At 46.4% G+C, this 18,116-nt stretch overlaps 2 protein-coding genes across 3 annotated transcripts; one reads left to right on the forward strand and one right to left on the reverse strand.

Annotated features, from left to right (window-relative positions):
* Positions 1–322: 322 nt before the first annotated feature.
* On the forward strand, positions 323–8,270 carry LOC117849536 (LEC14B protein). Of its 2 annotated transcripts, XM_034731111.2 has the most exons (11): positions 323–589; positions 1,120–1,201; positions 1,326–1,741; positions 1,903–2,022; positions 2,784–2,861; positions 3,630–3,806; positions 5,667–5,744; positions 6,825–6,997; positions 7,397–7,552; positions 7,634–7,694; positions 7,909–8,270. In XM_034731111.2, the coding sequence occupies exons 3-11, from the start codon at positions 1,358–1,360 to the stop codon at positions 8,065–8,067; spliced, it is 1,386 nt and encodes a 461-aa protein (XP_034587002.1). In that variant the 5' UTR covers positions 323–589; positions 1,120–1,201; positions 1,326–1,357; the 3' UTR covers positions 8,068–8,270. The 2 variants fall into 2 exon arrangements, with proteins under 2 accessions (XP_034587002.1, XP_034587001.1); XM_034731110.2 differs by lacking the exon at positions 1,120–1,201 and having other exon boundaries at positions 324–589.
* A 176-nt stretch (positions 8,271–8,446) lies between these two features.
* LOC140222371 (uncharacterized) lies at positions 8,447–9,155 on the reverse strand. Its single transcript, XM_072292778.1, has 2 exons — positions 9,002–9,155; positions 8,447–8,839 (listed from the first exon to the last, which is right to left on the reverse strand). The coding sequence occupies exons 1-2, from the start codon at positions 9,006–9,008 to the stop codon at positions 8,631–8,633; spliced, it is 216 nt and encodes a 71-aa protein (XP_072148879.1). The 5' UTR covers positions 9,009–9,155; the 3' UTR covers positions 8,447–8,630.
* Between the last annotated feature and the right edge of the window lie 8,961 nt (positions 9,156–18,116).

Genomic DNA, 18,116 nt, shown 5'->3' on the forward strand with positions numbered 1-18,116 from the left:
CACAAATTGCTAAGACCTCGTTCCCAAACCTGTCGTTTTTTCTGTTTGAGAGTATATAATATTATATGAACCTGTTCGCTTCAGCTTATTCAGTCAGTCATGTTAGGTCGGGTCGGGTCGTGTCGACCATGTAAATGGGCCGCACGGGGCAAGATCAATCAATAAACCGCGCATTCAGCCCAATTTTCTCGTCGGCCCGACCCACCCATCCACCCGTGTCTGGTTGGCGGTCGGCCACCGATGGCTGTCAGTTTGCGGGACCCACTTGAAAGAGACAGGAAAAGTCGTATCCAGCAGTTTCCTCACTCCTGGGTGAGGGGGAAGCCGTCGCGGCGCGAGCAGGACGGCAGAATCCGCCGAGCTGCGTTGGGCTCCGAACCCGCTCCAGTTCTGGCGCTGCCGCAATTCGTCTAGCTTCATCGAGGGAAGCCTCACGGAAGTTGAGGGGACGCGACAAGCTAGGCCCTGCCTTCCACACGAACTCTTCTCTCGCCCTCCTCTTCCCCGCGACCCCGCCTGCCATCTTCTGTTGCTGGATTGCCGTGGGGTGGAAATTCAACAGGACTTCCACTGATTTCTTCACTCGTTGGTAAGCAAAGGAGGCTTTCCTCGACGCATTGTTCTAGTACTGGGAACTTCTTATGTTCTAGGGGACAGTCTCTTTGTCGTGGCTGTGGGCGATCAAATCCAAATTCTGTAGTTCTCTAGTTAGACGCCGATTTATGTGCAGTTTGATGCCTTAGGAATCCAGATAATCGAAGTTATAAGAAATTCCAAATCGCAAGGTCAACCTAGCTTGTTTTTCCAGAGAGAGAAGGAGAGAGGATGTTCCCCATCCCCAACTTCAGTACACTGCTGCATATGTAATGTAGAATACCTTTATGTTTTTGAGTAAGGTAGTATATTACCGTAAAATTCCTAAGACCTTTCTGGTAGTGGTAGGATTGATAAATTTGCTGCACCTTTTAGCGTTGACTATTTGAATATGTTATCGCCGAGCTAAGAATAAAGTTTGACTTGTTAATTATCTGTAGTAAATCATTGTTCCTTCATATTCGCATATGAAGTTGCACTGTTTCGACTTTCGATACTATCACAACACATTACCATACTTTCTAGGTTGTATATGGAGCAGAGCTTTGAGTTGGATTTGTTAATTCTAGTTACTTGAAGCACATTCCATAACCATGGCCAACAAAAGGTGCTTCCATGTGATATCTGCACCTTTATGCAATTGCAAAGACGTAAATATTTTGCTGTTCCTTGAAATCCTTACAATTTTCATGAGCAAGCCTTTGAGTCTGCATATCGGTGGGCATTTGCAGAGAAAATCGACAAAAGACATCAGTAGGAACGAATGGGTTACGGCATGAGTAGGCTAGAAGATGAATACTTTGAGCCTGAAGGGCAGGATGCTGATGGATCTAGTTCAGATCAAGTGAATGATGAGTTCTCAAAATTACATAACGATATTTTCCATATGACTCGAATGAGATCAGGACTTAGTGAAAGCATTTACAAGTCCGTGGGTGCCAACAGAGGCATAATATCAACGGCCAAGTTGTTATCTGGAAGGGAGGTTGATTGTTCTGGAAAGGGAAAGTTCTCTTCAGGTGACCGTGCATTTGTTCTTGGTCGCTATGTTCCAATGAACGGTCCTGAATTGTTGGATAGGATGGATTCTCGTGCTTATGTTTCACAGTTTTCTGCCGATGGTACTCTTTTTGTTGCTGGTTTTCAGGTATGCTATGCTCAACCAAAAAATAGTAAAGGTTTTACAAAGTTCGAGTTGGCAAATTTCCTGCAGTTTATTTTGTTTTTGTTTTCCTGTCACCATTTTATGCATTTTTTAAAAGAGAAAAAAATTATGAAAAGCATATAACATTTCTTTTCCTTTTCCAGGGAAGTCATATAAGAATATATGATGTTGACAGAGGTTGGAGGATACACAAGGACATTCATGCTAGAAATTTGAGATGGACAATCAGTGATGTATCCTTATCACCTGATCAGCGATATCTTGTAAGTTTCTTCTGGCTTTTAACTCCTCTAGCTCACCACCCTTATTCAACATGACTTTGTGCCTTTTTGGTTTGTATAACTCCATTGTGCAACTTCATCAGCCAGCGTTGCAGTTAATCTCTTTCATTGTTCTTCTTATTGAGAAGAAGCATTTCATATGCAACTCTGTTCAACAGATGAAAAAAATAAACCAAAATATGTGGTATAACTGTACTAAATGTGGGTTCATCTTTGCAAAAGATTTTTGTATGGGTACATGTTTACAACAGGTTTTCTGTTTTCCCTTTTTGCTTATTTCTTTTTGAGGGGAGGGTGTAGGGGGATGGGCAGCATCCAGTCTCATCTAGTGGAAACGTGATGAAGTTGGGAAGTGGACTTACCAAAAAGATTAGTATTCACAAATGAAATGTTTTTTTTTCTTTTGGGCAGCTCACATGGATCTTACCTGTGTCAAGCTACCAACATTAAATGTATTGAGGTTTTTTTAACCATTAAGTAAACTATAATGACTGAAAGTACATGTAAGACAATGAAGTTTACGTGTACAATTTAGACCTCATTAAATCCTTTTGGTCCTTCAATGAAATGACATGTGTTGGTACGAGCATTCTTGGAGGTTTGCAAATGCATGCTAGTTCTTCATGTCTGCATATTATTTATTTATAGACATACTTCATCAGTCCCTGTGGAATACTCTCTCCTTTTCCCATTTTTGCTTGTATATCCGGTTCAATAATTATTTTTTATCTTTAATTCTGCAGGTCTACTCTAGTCTAGCACCTATTATCCATATTGTCAACGTTGGGAATGCGGCAAGAGAATCCTATGCTAATGTCACTGTGAGTTCTTATTAGATTCTTTTCTTTCAATGCTGCACTCATGCTCGAACTTTTCAAGTTTTGTAGGGTAAAAAAAGTGAGATACAGTTGGGTTTTTCTTACTTTCACATGCCTGGTTTTGCACAGCAAATGATCAACTTTTAGAAATATTTCTATTTAATACAATTTTCATGTTAATCATCAATAACTGCATTTCATTTTTACTTCCGTCGTGAATAAATAGAGCGAAACGTACAAGCGTTAAACCCATTTTTAGTGAAAGAACCTCTGAGGGCTTTGGACTTGTTTCTTGCTAAAATAGTAGCCAGCTCACTAACTTCTTATTTCTTAAAATTGGAATTCGATCCATCAACTGGATGGTGCTAAATATTTATAAGACAAGATACACCTGTTAGCAACCTCTGAACCTCCCCTAGTGTATTTATCAATCATAGTACAAATGTATTGACAAGCTTGGTTTACATGGTAGAACTTATATAGATGTCTTTGGAGACGGTATTCACTTGTTTTGCAATGAATGATTCTGGGTGCTTGAAAGCAGCCACTGTACCTTTTGTCGTACCTTTGTATTATTTCATATTGGGATCTGGTGCTGGACAGCTGGAGTTTACATTTTTTATTGACAATGGGAATGTTTCCAGCCTATGCTGGTGTTAAATCTTCACCTACTTCTTTGTATTTTGAAAAATGTACCGACATAATATCTTTTCACTGTTTACGAAGTCTAAATGATTACAATTGAGAACAATTTTACACATCTTTCTGCAGGACATTCATGATGGATTGGATTTTTCACAGCATGAAGATGTTCAATATTCATTTGGAATATTCTCTGTGAAATTCTCCTCTGATGGCCGGGAACTTGTTGCTGGCAGCAATGATGAATCAATATATGTCTATGACCTGCATGCAAACAAATTGACATTGCGTTTACCTGCTCATACAGTATGACAAATTGCTTACTTTCTTGGCTTACATAAGCCATAAATTTTTTACTTGATCCAAATTATGTTTTGTACGTGGGCCCTTTTTTAGTTCACATCTCACTCTTGGGAGATTGGGGTTGATTTCCAACTCCAATGTTCGTAACCTGGTTGCTCTATTGTCTCGTTGCTCCAAGAAACTCCATTGATGCTTATAAAGATGTGATCCTTATGTCCTGCCCTTTTCTGGCAAGTGGCAGTATTAATGTCCTAAGTGTAGACTTGAGTTTCAGAAGAAAGAAGTGATATTTCTGGATCCAAAGGTAGATGGTGGTATAGGTTAGTTGTTTTATTGTGCTTAAAAAAGACACAGGAGCCCCTGGTCTGATTTATTCCCTTCGCTGGGCTTGGATGTCTACCATGCCAAATTTTTTGAGGTACTAGCATATGCATCCAAATTTCCAGCCCTTGGAGATTGTGGAGCTGATGGCATCCAAATTTCTGGCCTTTAGAGATTATGGAGCTGGTGGTATCCAAATTTCTGTCCCTTAGAGATTATGGAGCTGATTGGCACAACAGCAAAGAAGTTTGGAGCTGTTCTAAGAAGCCAAGTGCATCACAATTTTCGTCCCTGACTATTTTGGTACATGACTCCAGGTCTTTTTGATTTTACTCTAGACGTGGAACCACGAGAAATACTTGATTGTCATGTGGTGTTGAATGGTTAGGCAGTGATGCCTCTTGCCTGATCAAGAATAGATTGACACCCCCATTTCAAATCGACCCTTAGGAACACTTGTGTGTTGCACATGAGCCCTTTTCTAGCTGTGCTTGTTTGGATACAAGCTAGTTTTGGATAGAGAGATGTCTCTGTCTGTACAGAAGAGGCAGAGAAAGCTTAAGACAATAGCAGAAATATGAGAGGCCCTCACTAAGGATGGAAACAGAGTATGATGGAAAAAAGCTTATGATCCATCAAGTAGGACCACCGAAGCATGAGCTGAAGTAGAGCTTGCATCATGTGGCCCATATGTAAGTCAAATGGAAGGGATTTATACAGGAGTTGTATAGCCGAGTTTTGAAAGAAAGAAAAGGCTGGCTTCCAATCTCATACTATCCATCTATTCCCGGGACTCATTCTTGCTGCTGTACCACTGTTCCTCTTAGGTTATGCTGCTCATACCACAGCGCTGACAATAGGAGTCCTCAGACCTAGTCAACACAAAGTGTTCTCCTTTCCTCCTCTCTTGTCCCTTCCATCTGCCCTCCTTGATATTTCCTGCTTGGGCTGGTTGTACCATACAGCAGCATTTTTGCAAACTCAACCAACACTGTGTTGTGTGAACCCCTTGGAGTGGAAGGTGGACACTGGGACTGGTAAAAAAGGAGTGTGCAGCTCAATGGTTCTTTAGTCAAAATACCTGTCGATTGGGCTCCTAATGGACCCAGCTGCAATGCCTCGTCTCCTCATGCTCTGCACCCACATCCTATGGCTTGGTTGATGAGTTCCTCTTCTTGTTGAGGGTTTTAAATATTGTGGGTGAGAAGTGAATTTTCGTGAAAGTCGACGGGAGTGAAGCTGACTACTTCTTTCAGATAGTATCCAAATAAACTAGGCCACACATAGGAAATGTCTCCAACTGTGATAACCTTTTTTCGTTTATGCTATTTGTTGAATATTTTTTATGATAAAAAGGGTAAAAGAATGTTTTAGGATGCACATGCATCCCACGGAGGGGAGTAATATGTGCCTTGTCACAGCTACCGAAACCTCACTAATTTGCTATTCTGTGATTGTTACCATCTTGATAGTCTTTCTATACTTCATATTTTATCTGTTGGTTTATAGAATGATGTTGTCATTCAATTTTCATCTTTTCAGTCTGATGTCAACACAGTAGCGTTTGCTGATGAAAGTGGCCATCTCATATATTCTGGAAGTGACGACACTTTATGCAAAGTAGGTCGCTGTTCTAAATTTTGTAAACTTGTCTCCATTAACATATTTGATCGAATTATTTCTCTGATTTCTTCATCATACCTTGACATACGTATTTCTAAGGTGTCTTTTGTGCTACTCCATTTTCTTTATGGGAAAAAAAATCAATTTTACTTCCCTGGAGACTTTTAGTTGTCTGGATAGCCTCTCAGAACTATCCACCTGAACAATTAAAAACAGGGTCACTTTACTACCACCTAGCACATTTATCCTCTTTTTTTCCGTTCCACACAGGCTGTGTTACAAGTTGAAATTTTGTGCGATGATATATGGAATCATGCCTTTGTTACAAAATATTTTCATGACTATCAATGTAAGTTTGGAGCAGTGAAACTGCTTTAACCCTCAAGATATGAAAATGTTTGCTAACAGTAAAAAAACATGGAACTATTTTGTAACATATTGCATGATGTTATCTACCATCAGCCAAACTCAAAATATAACTTATACAAGGAGAAAGAAAAAAGATAAATGCCAGTAGGGGTTGAAGTGTCCTTGTTTTAGCAGTTCAGAGGTTATATGGACCAAAACCTCGAGGGAGTAAGACCTTTTCTAAAGTGGGGACATACTGATTCTTTATTATGCTACCTTAATATGAAGTGCTGGTCAAATATTTAGCGTTTACTTAATCTTCTTATTGTTTCTACTTGATACCATATGCTTGGTATTGTTGCATGAATAAAATGAGATGTTTTGACTATGTTAGATGTTAAACTAGCTACTGCAACATTCTAGCATGGCATGCTTATTTCTTTATTTTTATTGCATATCACTCTGACTTTAATTCTCAAATGAAACTAGTGTCCAAATTTAATTCAGGATAACTGATTCAGATGATGAAATTGGCACATCAAAACCTCAAATCTTTCTTTTGTGCCCGTGATTGTATTTTCAACCTTCTGGATTTTTTTGCAGTCTGTTTCAGTGCTTTAGGGTTGGATATTCTGAAGTTTCCCTGGGAAAATACGAAGAAAAACGTTTGATGTTCTAAATTCTGCTCATTTCATCAGTGCTACGGTATGTGATCTTTGTAGTCTGCAGGTCTGGGACAGACGATGTTTATCTGCAGGACAAGCTGCCGGAGTTTTGACTGGACATTTGCATGGGGTAACACATATTGATAGCCGTGGAGATGGCCGAAGTTTCATATCCAATGGAAAGGACCAAGCAATCAAATTGTGGGACATTAGGAAAATGATGTCCAATGCTGATAGGTACTCTCATGGAATCGAAATACAAGTCCATCTAGCCATTCCTGATCTTCTACCAATATAAATTTATATACAACTTAAAGGAACATTTTTGCTGCCTCCTTTTCTGCTTTGCTCCTCTTTTTATCTTAATATTTTGACAATCATTGATGGACCACCCACTTTAATTCATGTGCACACCAAATGTGGAAACCAAATGAACATATATGTGGAATAAGAGGGAGTATGTGTTGTGATACTGATCTAAAATGTGTCTGATGTACATGAGATGAGGATCATGTGTTGTGGGCCTCCCTCAACAGTGGCCAGTTTGCCGACTCCATTCTCTTATCTTAAAAAGGTTTTCAGATTTTGATTTATTGGCCATCTTACAGTGTGATGCTAGTCTATTCTTCCGTGCAGTTGTGCAGATGATGCCCCCACTTGGGACTACAGACTTTCGAGGTATCCACAGCAGAATAAACAATTAAAGCATCCCCATGATCAGTCATTAGCTACATACCGGGGTCATTCAGTCCTCCGCACATTGATCCGTTGCTACTTTTCTCCTGCGTATAGGTAACCTTTTTCCATTTATTCCATTTATACGGTATATCTAGGTGCTTACATCATTGATGTATAATTTTTCTGTTTCTACAGCACGGGGCAAAAGTACATATATACAGGATCATATGATTCCAGCATTTACATCTATGATGTGGTATGGCTGATCTTGGCATGCACTTCATTTATAGAAATTAATCTCCTTGTCGCGAGGAAAGCATGCCATTTTGACAGCAAAACTTTTAGATACACGCTGGGAAAACTTGTGCACAATCTGACAGAAGAAAAGAGAGCAAAAAGTTGCTCATAATTCATAAACAACGTCAAGAACTCTTTGCATATTTGTTTCTCAACTTCGTTTCATGTTACAGGTAAGCGGATCGCAAGTAGCGAAACTGAAAGGGCATCAAACGGCGATTCGAGACTGCAGCTGGCACCCATTTGAACCCACGCTTGTGAGCTCATCCTGGGACGGCCGGGTCGCTAAATGGACCGGTGCCCGTGACGAGGAGATTTCTGATGTCGATTGAGCCTAGTGTGCAGTGATCAGTAATACTTCGTGGTCTGCGAAAACATACGCAATCTTATATACGGGAAAACTAAGAATAGCTCTTCAAAACAACAGAAGGATCATGTGTTGTAAATTGTAAATACTGAACACAGAAACCATGTTGAGTGCATAAGCACTACTGTGTCCTCTTAAATACTCTGCATAAAAAGCTTCCTGTCCCTACGGACGTGTGTCCTCTTAATTGTCGATGTTCCGCTGATTATTTGGTTCTTAGATCATCGGAAGCTCATCCTTTCTGTAAATGAATTTTCTTGGGGTCGTCCTTTTGTAAATGAAAATTACCTTAGCATATCTTTTGATGGGAATGCGGCAAGTAATCGGTATTCTAACCCGGTAGATGCAAGGCGAACACCGACGAAACCTAATTCCATTCCAGATTTTTCCATATCCAAGCAACACAGATCTTCCAACACGGACAGAGAGAGATTTCATCGTCTATCCGCTACGACACCACGCAATTTTAACAGATCCGGCGACACCGGCTAAACCCGATGCCTCCTCTCTAAATCTGAAGATCCCCGGCTACTTCTTGACGCCGTTCTTGCCGGCGCCCTTGCCGCCCTTGGCGTCGGCGCCCCCCGCGGCCTGCGCCGCCTTCCTTGCAGCCTTCTCCTGCAGCGCCTTGGCGTCCCGCTCTCGCCGCTGCTCCGGCGTGAGCCCGTCGTCGCGCCCCTTGGCCACCGGCCGCCGCGCCTGCGCCCTCTGCCGGTCCCGCTCCCGCTGGTCGCCGCGTGCAGCCCCCCGCTCAGGTCAAGGACAACACCATCCAAAAACACACCGAAACAAAAGGAAAGAAAAAAAAAGATTCTACCAAGATCTAAGGATAACAGAACAAGAAGATGAAAATCCAAAGAGAGAGAGAGAAATTCTACGCATGGTGTGGTGGAGGATATGAGTCATTCTGCTGACTTCTGAACTGTAGAGAGAGAAGGAAGATGCGTGTGAATGGCGAGGAAGCGTCTAGACGCAAGGGGAACCGTGAGGTCGAGACGGGACGGTGGGTGGGGATTTAAGCAGCTTGAGAGAGCGGAACGTCTTGTTTCCGGAAGCGTCTGTGGGTTCCGGAACCTTCCGAGCGGGGGCAATAGAGTAAAATCCACGCGACGCGCACCGACCAGCCGTTCCTGCTGCTGCGTGCGCTCTTGGCGATTGTGCGAGCGGTTACGCGGAATATGATTCTGGTTGTCACGCTAACATTTTATATTATAGGTGGGAGGGTGAATCTTGTCAAAATTTTCCCTAGCAATGATGCACATTAAGAGAATTTGCATAATCCCACCCACCTTAAAAGAGAATTAGGATAATCCGTACGCGTGCGTATACTGCAACAGTACTGATGTTTACGGTGGAAGCACGGGTACACTGGATGTGCAAATTAACTCATCTTTGAGAGATTGATATTTTGCATATCCGTTGATTGAATTTCAGAATTTGTGAATGTTTGTGTAAAAAAAGAATGTTTCACTACCCGGGAAAAAAAAAGAATGTTTCACATATGGAGAAATGTATTCTGCTTAAGAAAAAAAAAGTTCCACTAGTTGAATCTCGTGAATGTTGGCTCAAGAAAAAAATTTATGTTTAAGAAAATATTCCAACTTAACAGCCCCCAGCACCGTACCTCAGGTTGAATCCTAAAATCAGGCTGAGGGTCAATAAAAAATTAAATTTTCTTCTTTCAACTTGAAAATAATTAACTGTTGGGTGTAACTTGTCAGCTTCCGAGCCTTAAAATGATTGAATAATCAAGGATCTTAAATCTTCATGCAAATCATCGTCCGAGTAGTTTTGCGGCGTCCAGCCCCCGAGCTTATGCGCCAGGTAAGCCGTGTAAGCCACGTCGAGTAGTTATTGGTGCTTAGCCCCCGAGCTTGGAAGCTAGCTGAGCCATTGGAGATATTCCGAGTAGTAATTGGCGTTTAGCCCCCGAGCTTGGGAACTAGCTGTACCTTTGGAGGTACGCTTAGCGTCCTAGAGCGTTGTCGCCGAAGCTTGACTTGAAAGAAAAAAATGCATACATTATATAGCATATTTGTAGAATATTGAAAACTACTAAAATTTATTTAGTGATCGACATAAAATGTTTGTTTTGGCCATATTTCTCCCGAGTAGTTAGCCTGTTGCGTTTAGGCTCTCGATCTCTGTTTAGCTATAGCCACTGCGTAGCGAGATCTTTGTCTCCTATACACGTACGGGCACTGCCATTTGCACAACTGAGATCTTTGTCTCGTGTATGTGTGCTACCATTTAGGCATGACAGATGATCCGAGGCTTTCACGAATTAAGGCGTGTTCTGCTCGAGGAGATTAGTGACCTTAAGAGAAGACAAAAATGAGTAGTCATCGTTGCGACAAAAGAGATTGCGTGATTGCGCGTAAGAGTTTGCTGCCCTCCGGCGAGTAGAGCACGTGTAGTGTGCGTAAGTTTTGTGCCTCCTTAGGGTGTAGCCATCATAAGCCTCCAGTATTGAGTGCATCAAATTTGTGGTTAATGCGTCCAAAATTCAATGTACCAAGTCCGTGGTGGTGCCTCCACAACTCAGTATACCAAAACTATGGCCGTAGCCTCCGTAATTTGGTATACAGAGCCTGTGGCTATCGGTCAACATGCCCCAGGAATAGTTGGCAAAGTGTAGCTTTGGAGGGTAATTATCATCGAGAGACATACACAAATAAGTAGGTGCATTGGCCAATCATGCTGAAACAAGCTAGAGAAAAAATAATTATTTAAAAAAGTGGCTTAGCTCAACTCGATGGACCGCGACGGTTTATTAATGAAGCCGACTAGTTGGAGTCGATTCCGACTGGTTGTCGGTCACGTGGAATACGCCCTCGACTAGTTTTTTAGTCGAGATGAATAGTTGAAGTAGTCTGTCCTCGACTAGTTTTCTAGTCGAGACGAGTAGTTGAAGTAGACCGTCCTCGACTAGTCGAGACGATTGGTCGAGGTAGTCGATGGTGTGAAGTCTGTCCTGACTAGTTTTCCAATCAAGACAAGTAGTCAAAGTAGTTGTCAGCGAGTCGATGCAGCCGGATGTTGGTATAATAGTGCTCGCGTATATCTTCTGCGTGTGTCAAGCGAAGGTATTGGAATCTCTTTGGTAGCTTCTTTGTTGTGCACACAATGCTCCAAGATTTTGTTTTTTAGGAAGTACTCGGATGGCATCCTTATCTTGATCTTGAGTCGCGGCAGGTCAACAAATTTTCTTCATTGCCTCCGAGATAGCCCAGAGACGGTGGCCAATTTTCTTCCGGTGGCGCAGCTTTTGGTTTTGAATGAAGCCGAGTACAATTTGGTGCCGAAGAGCGCGATTCCGACTAGGCTCCGCCTTGTACTCCGGGACACGGGACGCCCACCGCCCTAATCAATTCCGCGGAATGTGTCATCTAGGTGTGATCATTAATCAGCCTTCTTCGACTTCGCTTGGGATTTGATGTGAACAAGATGAGTTGCTGATTTAGTCGACCAAAGAAAGCAACCACACCGTGCCCATAATCGATTTTGATGATGCCCGACTAGTTGTTGATCAAATGGAATCCGTCCTCGACTAGTTTTTAGTCGAGACGAGTACTCGAATTAGTCATCAGCAAGTCAATGCAGCCGGACGATCGGAGGTCTTTGCTAGAGTCTCTGGTTGTACGTAGCTGTTTTTTACATCTTTCTTGGTAGTCTTCCATGTGCATCCTGCAAATGTCCATTAAATTGAACTTTCGGCTCCTTTTCCTTTAGCCTATGAATTTTTTTGATCTGACATACGTGTGCATCATCACAATTTCTTCTTCTTATTTTTTAGGTTGGCCAATTGGATTTGACTTCTAACTTTTGCTTCTAAGCTGCCGCTTGATCATTCCGATTCAATTATGATTCGAACTTGACCTTCGGCTGAAACTCAGACTCTGCTTCAGAAAGAATGCCTCGATCCGCTCATGAGATCAACGCCTTGTCGGTCTCCACCAACGCCAACGTAGAATTTTTTTTTGATGGTCCCACACCCGCATAGGACGTAGCCGACGACCTGGTTCTTTGTCAACTCGGCGATTTGCTTCAAATTGGAACTTGGCGACTTGTTTCTCGTTGAGTAGATTGATTTTGAAGATGAGGTCCTTCAAGCTCGCCCAATGATCTCGATGATCTCCCCTATCTGGCACGCCAAATATCGGTGTTTTATACCGGCAACCTACCAAGGGGTACCCGAGGTAGTAGATTGGTTGGTGGGGAATCGCCGGACCTAGAACTTGAAGGTAAAAGCGAGGATACAAGATACAAATTTATACAGGTTCGAGCCGCCTGAGTAGCATAATACCCTACATCCTGTTTGAGGTGTTGTATATTGGACCCTGCGCTTGGGTGTTGAGGTATGAGGATTTGGTCCTCTGTTGTCTCCGCTGATCTAGGTACCCCTGCCCTCCTTTACATACTCCAGGGGGTGGAATAACTAGTCGGTTACAAGGAGGAGTCCTAGTAGGATTACATGGCATGAGTCCTAATAGGATTATAGAGAAATTCTAATATGAGTCCATCTTCTTCCTTCATTACGGGTACTGGGGATCTATCCCCGATGCCCGTGCTCTTTCCTTCCTCTCATCCCATGGATTTTGGTGCTTCTTTCTGGCCGGTGGCCCTCCATGGGCGTTGTAGCTGCTTGGAGATGCGGCCAGGCGCTAGATCCGGCCCCCCAAGGGTTTGATGTAGCAGCTTGGCGCCCGTGCCCCTTCTCCTCACGCTGCTGCACCATTCGGAGGGAGGGGCTTCACGGCTGCCGTCGGTGAGTTAGCGCGGGCCTCTTCCATCGAGTCCTCGTCCTCCACCTTCCGCTCCTCGTCCTTGACATTGACGCCAGACGCTGGAGCGAGGCTCGACGGCGCGCTGCGCTTCTGCCCTCGGAGGCTTGGACGCCTAGGTCATCGGCATCCTCGCCCTCGTGGCCGCCGCGGGTCCTCGGGCTCCTTTGCACTGTGCTGCGTGTCGTCCTCATCGTGATCCAGCCATGCTGCGGGTCCTCGGGCTCCTTCGTGCATTCATCCCCGTGCTGCGTGTTTGCCTCGCCGTGGTTGCACCAGCTCCGCCCTGGCATTGTCGTGTTGCTGCTTGGGTGGACTCGTGCCCCACCTTGGGGGAATGAGTTTGTGCCCCCTCAACTGCTTCTGTTGGTCCCAGATCTGGATGCGGCCCTACCCTACCACCGTGTCTCATCGGCAACAGCCCAGCAACGCCTTCGGCTTCCCTCGGCTTGCTGCACTCCCACTCCTTTCTGACCAATCCCGCGTTCTTTGGATGCGGGAGCGCTTCGATCGCTGGGGTGGGCCGGTGGTGCCTCAGTCCTTGGGCACCAGTGGTCATGCAGCGAAAGCGGCGTGCTCGGTACGCGAGGAGGTGCTTCACACCTCCGCACGACCTTGGACTTTGGTGCCTTTTGCTGTGCAATGAAAGTGTCGCGCCCAAGGCATGGGGAGGTGCTTCACTTCCGCATGGTTTGCCCTTCACTCTCCCGCGACGACCTCCGTCTTAGCTCAGCTAAATTTCTGCCACTGCTAGCTCTTGCCTCGTCTTCACCCCTCCTTGCTTGTTGGCATTGGTCGCTAATTTTCTGCTGCACTCCCCTCTGGGGATTCCTCCCCCAGTGCGTGTTGTAGTGCACTGAATTTGTTAGCATCCTATTTAGCTTTTCAAAAGTTGCGGGCGGCCATGACCAACCTCCGGCGCAAAGTACCAGTCGGTTTTCTAGCTTGTGGCGAGGAGTGATTCAGGTCAAGGTTAATCCTTGCCCGTTGTCAGCCTCCCTTGCTATGAATTGGGCTGCCTAAGGTGCTTGGCGTTTGTATGCAAAGATGGTGTTGTTGGCATGCAAGGTTACTGCGTGGTGGTTCTTCCTCGGTGCTTCCTTAGCTTTCGTCTTTTGGAGCTTGAATTGGCTCGGCCCATTGTGCCTTCTCTGTCCTTGTTTTGTATCCGGTGTGGTGGGTTTGTGCTGCGATTTGTAATCCCTTTGGCTCTCTCTCTTTTCTGTCCAACTATGCATCCTGATCACTGTCCTTAGCAACAAGGATGTGTGCTGATCTTGTAATCCCGTGGGCTTCCTTAACCCCTGTTGATTCTTAAAAAAAAAACGATTTTGTGAGACATGTTACATGCACTGTAGGCACTGTTCTGAGTTCTCAGTTTTTCGTAACTAGTCTACTTGCACACATCTTTTTCTTATGCATTCAAGAGCAATTTTTTAAATTATATAACTGTATAGCTTCTAATCTCCCATACGGACAGAGGTGGCCTTGTGGGCTCATGAAATAATGAATTCTCAGCCCATCACCACGCCATGGTGCACACACACAGAAGGGAAGAAGGTTGCGTTGCGATCGTCCGCAGCGCCCAAGGACCGGCCGGAGGTCCGACCTCCGACGCAAGAAGGAACGGACGAAGCGAACCGTGCGTACGATCGTGCAGGCTCGCTCTGGCATTCGTACACCTGCCATGAGTATTGCGTACTCTCCGCCGGGCAAGCAGGTGGATTTTGTGGCCAGGCCTCGTTCATTTCGCGGTCGGTTTCGCCAGGAGCCGTCGCGGCGTGCGTGTGTGAGCCGATCAACGAGATGTAGTGGATGGCCAGCCAGCCAGCCGGGACGACCTCAGGCGACCGGTGGCAGGTGGGGCTTGCCTAGACATCAAGAGGGCGGGCTACGCGACGAGGCGCGTACGGCCGGCCGTGTCCGTGGTCCGCCTGAAATGGCCACGGGACAAAATCCAACCGTGTCGGATCGAATCCCACCACCGCCTCGGTCTGGACCATCGAGCAATTGGGAACCCCGATTTCAGTCTCGACCACTAGAAAACTGGTCGTTGGCATCGCAATTTTTGCCGGTTCACGGTACCACGCAGTGTTTTGCTTAAGCGACACTCCTGTGGTGCGATGTACGAATAGAACAGCACTTCGATCTTCGAATCTCGGAGGTATTAACACGGCAAGCACATTATCATTCTTGTCTTGGAAGGTTTCGAGCATTAATGCATTATATGATGTCGTGTGAAGCGTTGTTGTTTGGATAGGCTGACGAGACAATGTTTGGGTAGGTGCGGGAGCGAGCGCAATAATTCCAATTCATCAGATTCATTCCGTTTTCATACTCCCACATTGACCGAGAACGCCAGATTGCCACAACGTGGAGCAGTGATGGCCGTTTCACTCAGTGCCACTGCCACACCAGCCAAGGCAGCCACCAGTCTCACCACCGCACATGTCAGAAAAAACAAAGTGATTCGAAGTTTCATCGGGCGGCAGAGATCTTGCCGCGCCGCCGTGCATTGTTTTTGGCGGAGCAAGAACTGGCCTCGTGCCGGAGATGAAGGAAAATGCCCGCGGAACGAAGGACCCACCCATCTCCTGCCATGAACAGAAGCGGCAAAAGAGTTGGTGAGTTCGTGCAATCGTGCTATGCAGAGTTTACCTGATGTGATACGGTGATGCTCGCCTCGAGTCGTTCTTTTAACCCAAGTCAACGGCCACCAAGCTATGCCGCTGATTCGGAGGGCGATTCACTGCACGTCTTCTGCGATCGTGCCCCGCGACGCGACTCGACTTGTGAATCTTACCGTTGTCTTTCCGGGACTCACGACCTGACAGACTGTTCCCTCCCCCGCCTCCTCTCCTCTCCTCTCCTCTGGGGCTCTGGGCAGGTCAACCGGCATCGGCCCTCTTGTTGCTCCTGCTGCCTCCATCACAGGAAGAGACAACGACGAAGACAGGAGAGGAAGAGGAGACACGCCGGCGCCGGCGCCGGCGCTCCATGAGAGCCAAGAGAGATGGTACAAGACTAGAAGCCAAACCAAAAACCAATCAGAAAGGCGCATACTTGTACCGTCCATGGACCTCCACCGTTGCCGCGCCGGCGTGTGTATTAATCCTCCGTCAAGTGACCATCATACCACCAAGCGAGGCAGCCCCGAACCAGAGAACCCTGCTCCCTTTTTTTCACGACTCCCCGTCCTCTGCTTTCACGACAAAACGGTGCTCCCACCCTGACGCCACTGCGCGTCCCTCGAAAATTCTCTCCGAGTCAGTCGATGAACGCCGAAAAGGGCTACGCCGTCACGCCGCCGGGCAGTCAAAAAGAGCCAGCAACGGGGATGACCAGTCGGCGTCAGGCTTTCGGAGCCGGGGAGCGAGCAACCGAGCTGCACATGCCAAAGCGATCTCTCGGACTCTACTTTGGCGCAGCAGCCAGCAGGTGCCTGCCCGCCGAAGCAACAGCAAAACAGCCAAGCTTTTGGCAAGCCGTGCCGTGTCCCCGTCCCGCGGGGCCATATGCCATTGGCCATTGTCAGGGTAGCATGAAACACCCATCCTCTTATCCACTTTAACACCCCCCCATCTCATATGATGCGTCGTCGTCGAGCTGTAATCGCCTCTTTACAGTCTGATGACGACGGGTCCATGCGCTCCGGTCGCCGGTGAGACGGACGAGCAGCCACCTGCCCACATGTACGGCCGTGCCGTCGTGACACGGCAAGGCGAGGTTTCACGAAAAAGAAGCGAGCGAGCGAGCGAGCGAGCGAGCGAGAGAGAACGGGGACGGGAACGGCAAAGGCCGAGAGGGAGGTAAATGCCCATCATGCTCGGCACGCGGCACGCCGGGGGGAAGCAGTAAAGCGGCGCACCCAACCCTGCACGGGCGCCGCGATCACTGCACGCAACAACCGCCGCCGCCGCTCGCCATGACGGGGCCGTAAGATTAATTGTACAGGCCACACCTGCGCGTTGTGCTCCTCCCACTCCCCGGCGCGCCGTACACGAACACGGCCCGGGTTACAATACAGCACAATACATGCGGCGCCGGGCGTGTACGTGCTGCACTGCGTACGTATGTATCCGAGTTGGATCCCCGGGCATGTGGCTGCACCTGCACGTCCGCGGCGCGCCAACCCGTGTGCAAGGTGCATCGACGCGGCCGGCGTACGGGGGGGCTCGCGGCTCCTCGTACGCGTTCCCTAATCAAGCCTTGGCACCGTGACGTGACAGTACTGGGCGGGCACGCGGGGTAGGGAACCGTGCGGTGCGACGCTTGGAAAAGCAGCAGGGCCAGGGCCAGGGGCCTTAATTACGTGGGATAACGCTCATATTAGGGTGGGATTTGGTGGCCGTGCAGAAGCAGAACAGTGCGGTACGGTTCGCAAGGGTTTAAGTGCCGCCAAATCCAGAGATGGAATTGCCGCCAAATTCATTAGGTTCGAATTGCTGCCACTGAAATTTCACAATGGCGATCCTGAGGCAAATCCGCAGATGCGTGTCTTGAGAACTGCAACGAAAGCAGAGTATGGGAAGAGGAAGCAGTGCAGTGCAATTCAGTACGGGATAATACCGAATTAGGGTTGTGATTTGGTAGCCGTGCATATCAGTGCAGACGTGCAATACGGCTCGAAAGGGTTTAAGTGTGTCCTAAGCTACTCTCTATGGTTTCAAGCCTCCCGTGTTTATCGCTATCCATCCTGTTTTAACTCTTAACCGGCCACCTCCACCTCCAGATTCACTGAAATTGCACAATGACTGTCCTGACTCCTGAGCCAAATCCGTGTCTTTGAGCGCAGGGGTGGCTCTCTGAAAGAATCCCAAGGGAAAAGGAGTACGGAGCAGAGACCTATCGATTGCCTGCACTGACGGAGGAACAGAGTGTGGGAAGAGAAAGCAGAGCATCACATTGCCTGACATTCATTAGAGGAAAACCATTAATCCACAGTACCTAAATCTGTATCCCCAATGATCGAGTTCGATTGCAGTCAGCAATTCAGTGACCGCGTGCCAGATTGCCAAGCCAGATATGTTTCGAATAGAATGATTGCACACACTTGGTAGTCCTATCTCAATGAAGAAGAACATCTGGGGGCTTTCCACACCACGAGCCATCCAATGATTTCACGGATAAGATCACAGCAAAACGCGACCAGAAGAAAGCATCCTTCAAGACAGCGCTAACAACTAAAGCAACAAAAGGATCAGCAGCGCACTGTGCCGAGCTTCTGATG

This window comes from Setaria viridis, chromosome 3 (genome assembly GCF_005286985.2).
Source record: "Setaria viridis chromosome 3, Setaria_viridis_v4.0, whole genome shotgun sequence".
Classification (NCBI taxonomy): Eukaryota; Viridiplantae; Streptophyta; class Magnoliopsida; order Poales; family Poaceae; genus Setaria; species Setaria viridis.

Bases quoted from the DNA above. Each gene is read 5' to 3' on its own strand.
- LOC117849536 (XM_034731111.2), top strand. From the start codon at position 1,358: ATGGGTTACGGCATGAGTAGGCTAGAAGATGAATACTTTGAGCCTGAA. The intron at 1,742-1,902 runs GTATGCTATGCT...TTCCTTTTCCAG, and splicing joins TTTTTGTTGCTGGTTTTCAG to GGAAGTCATATAAGAATATA. The intron at 5,745-6,824 runs GTAGGTCGCTGT...TGTAGTCTGCAG, and splicing joins GTGACGACACTTTATGCAAA to GTCTGGGACAGACGATGTTT.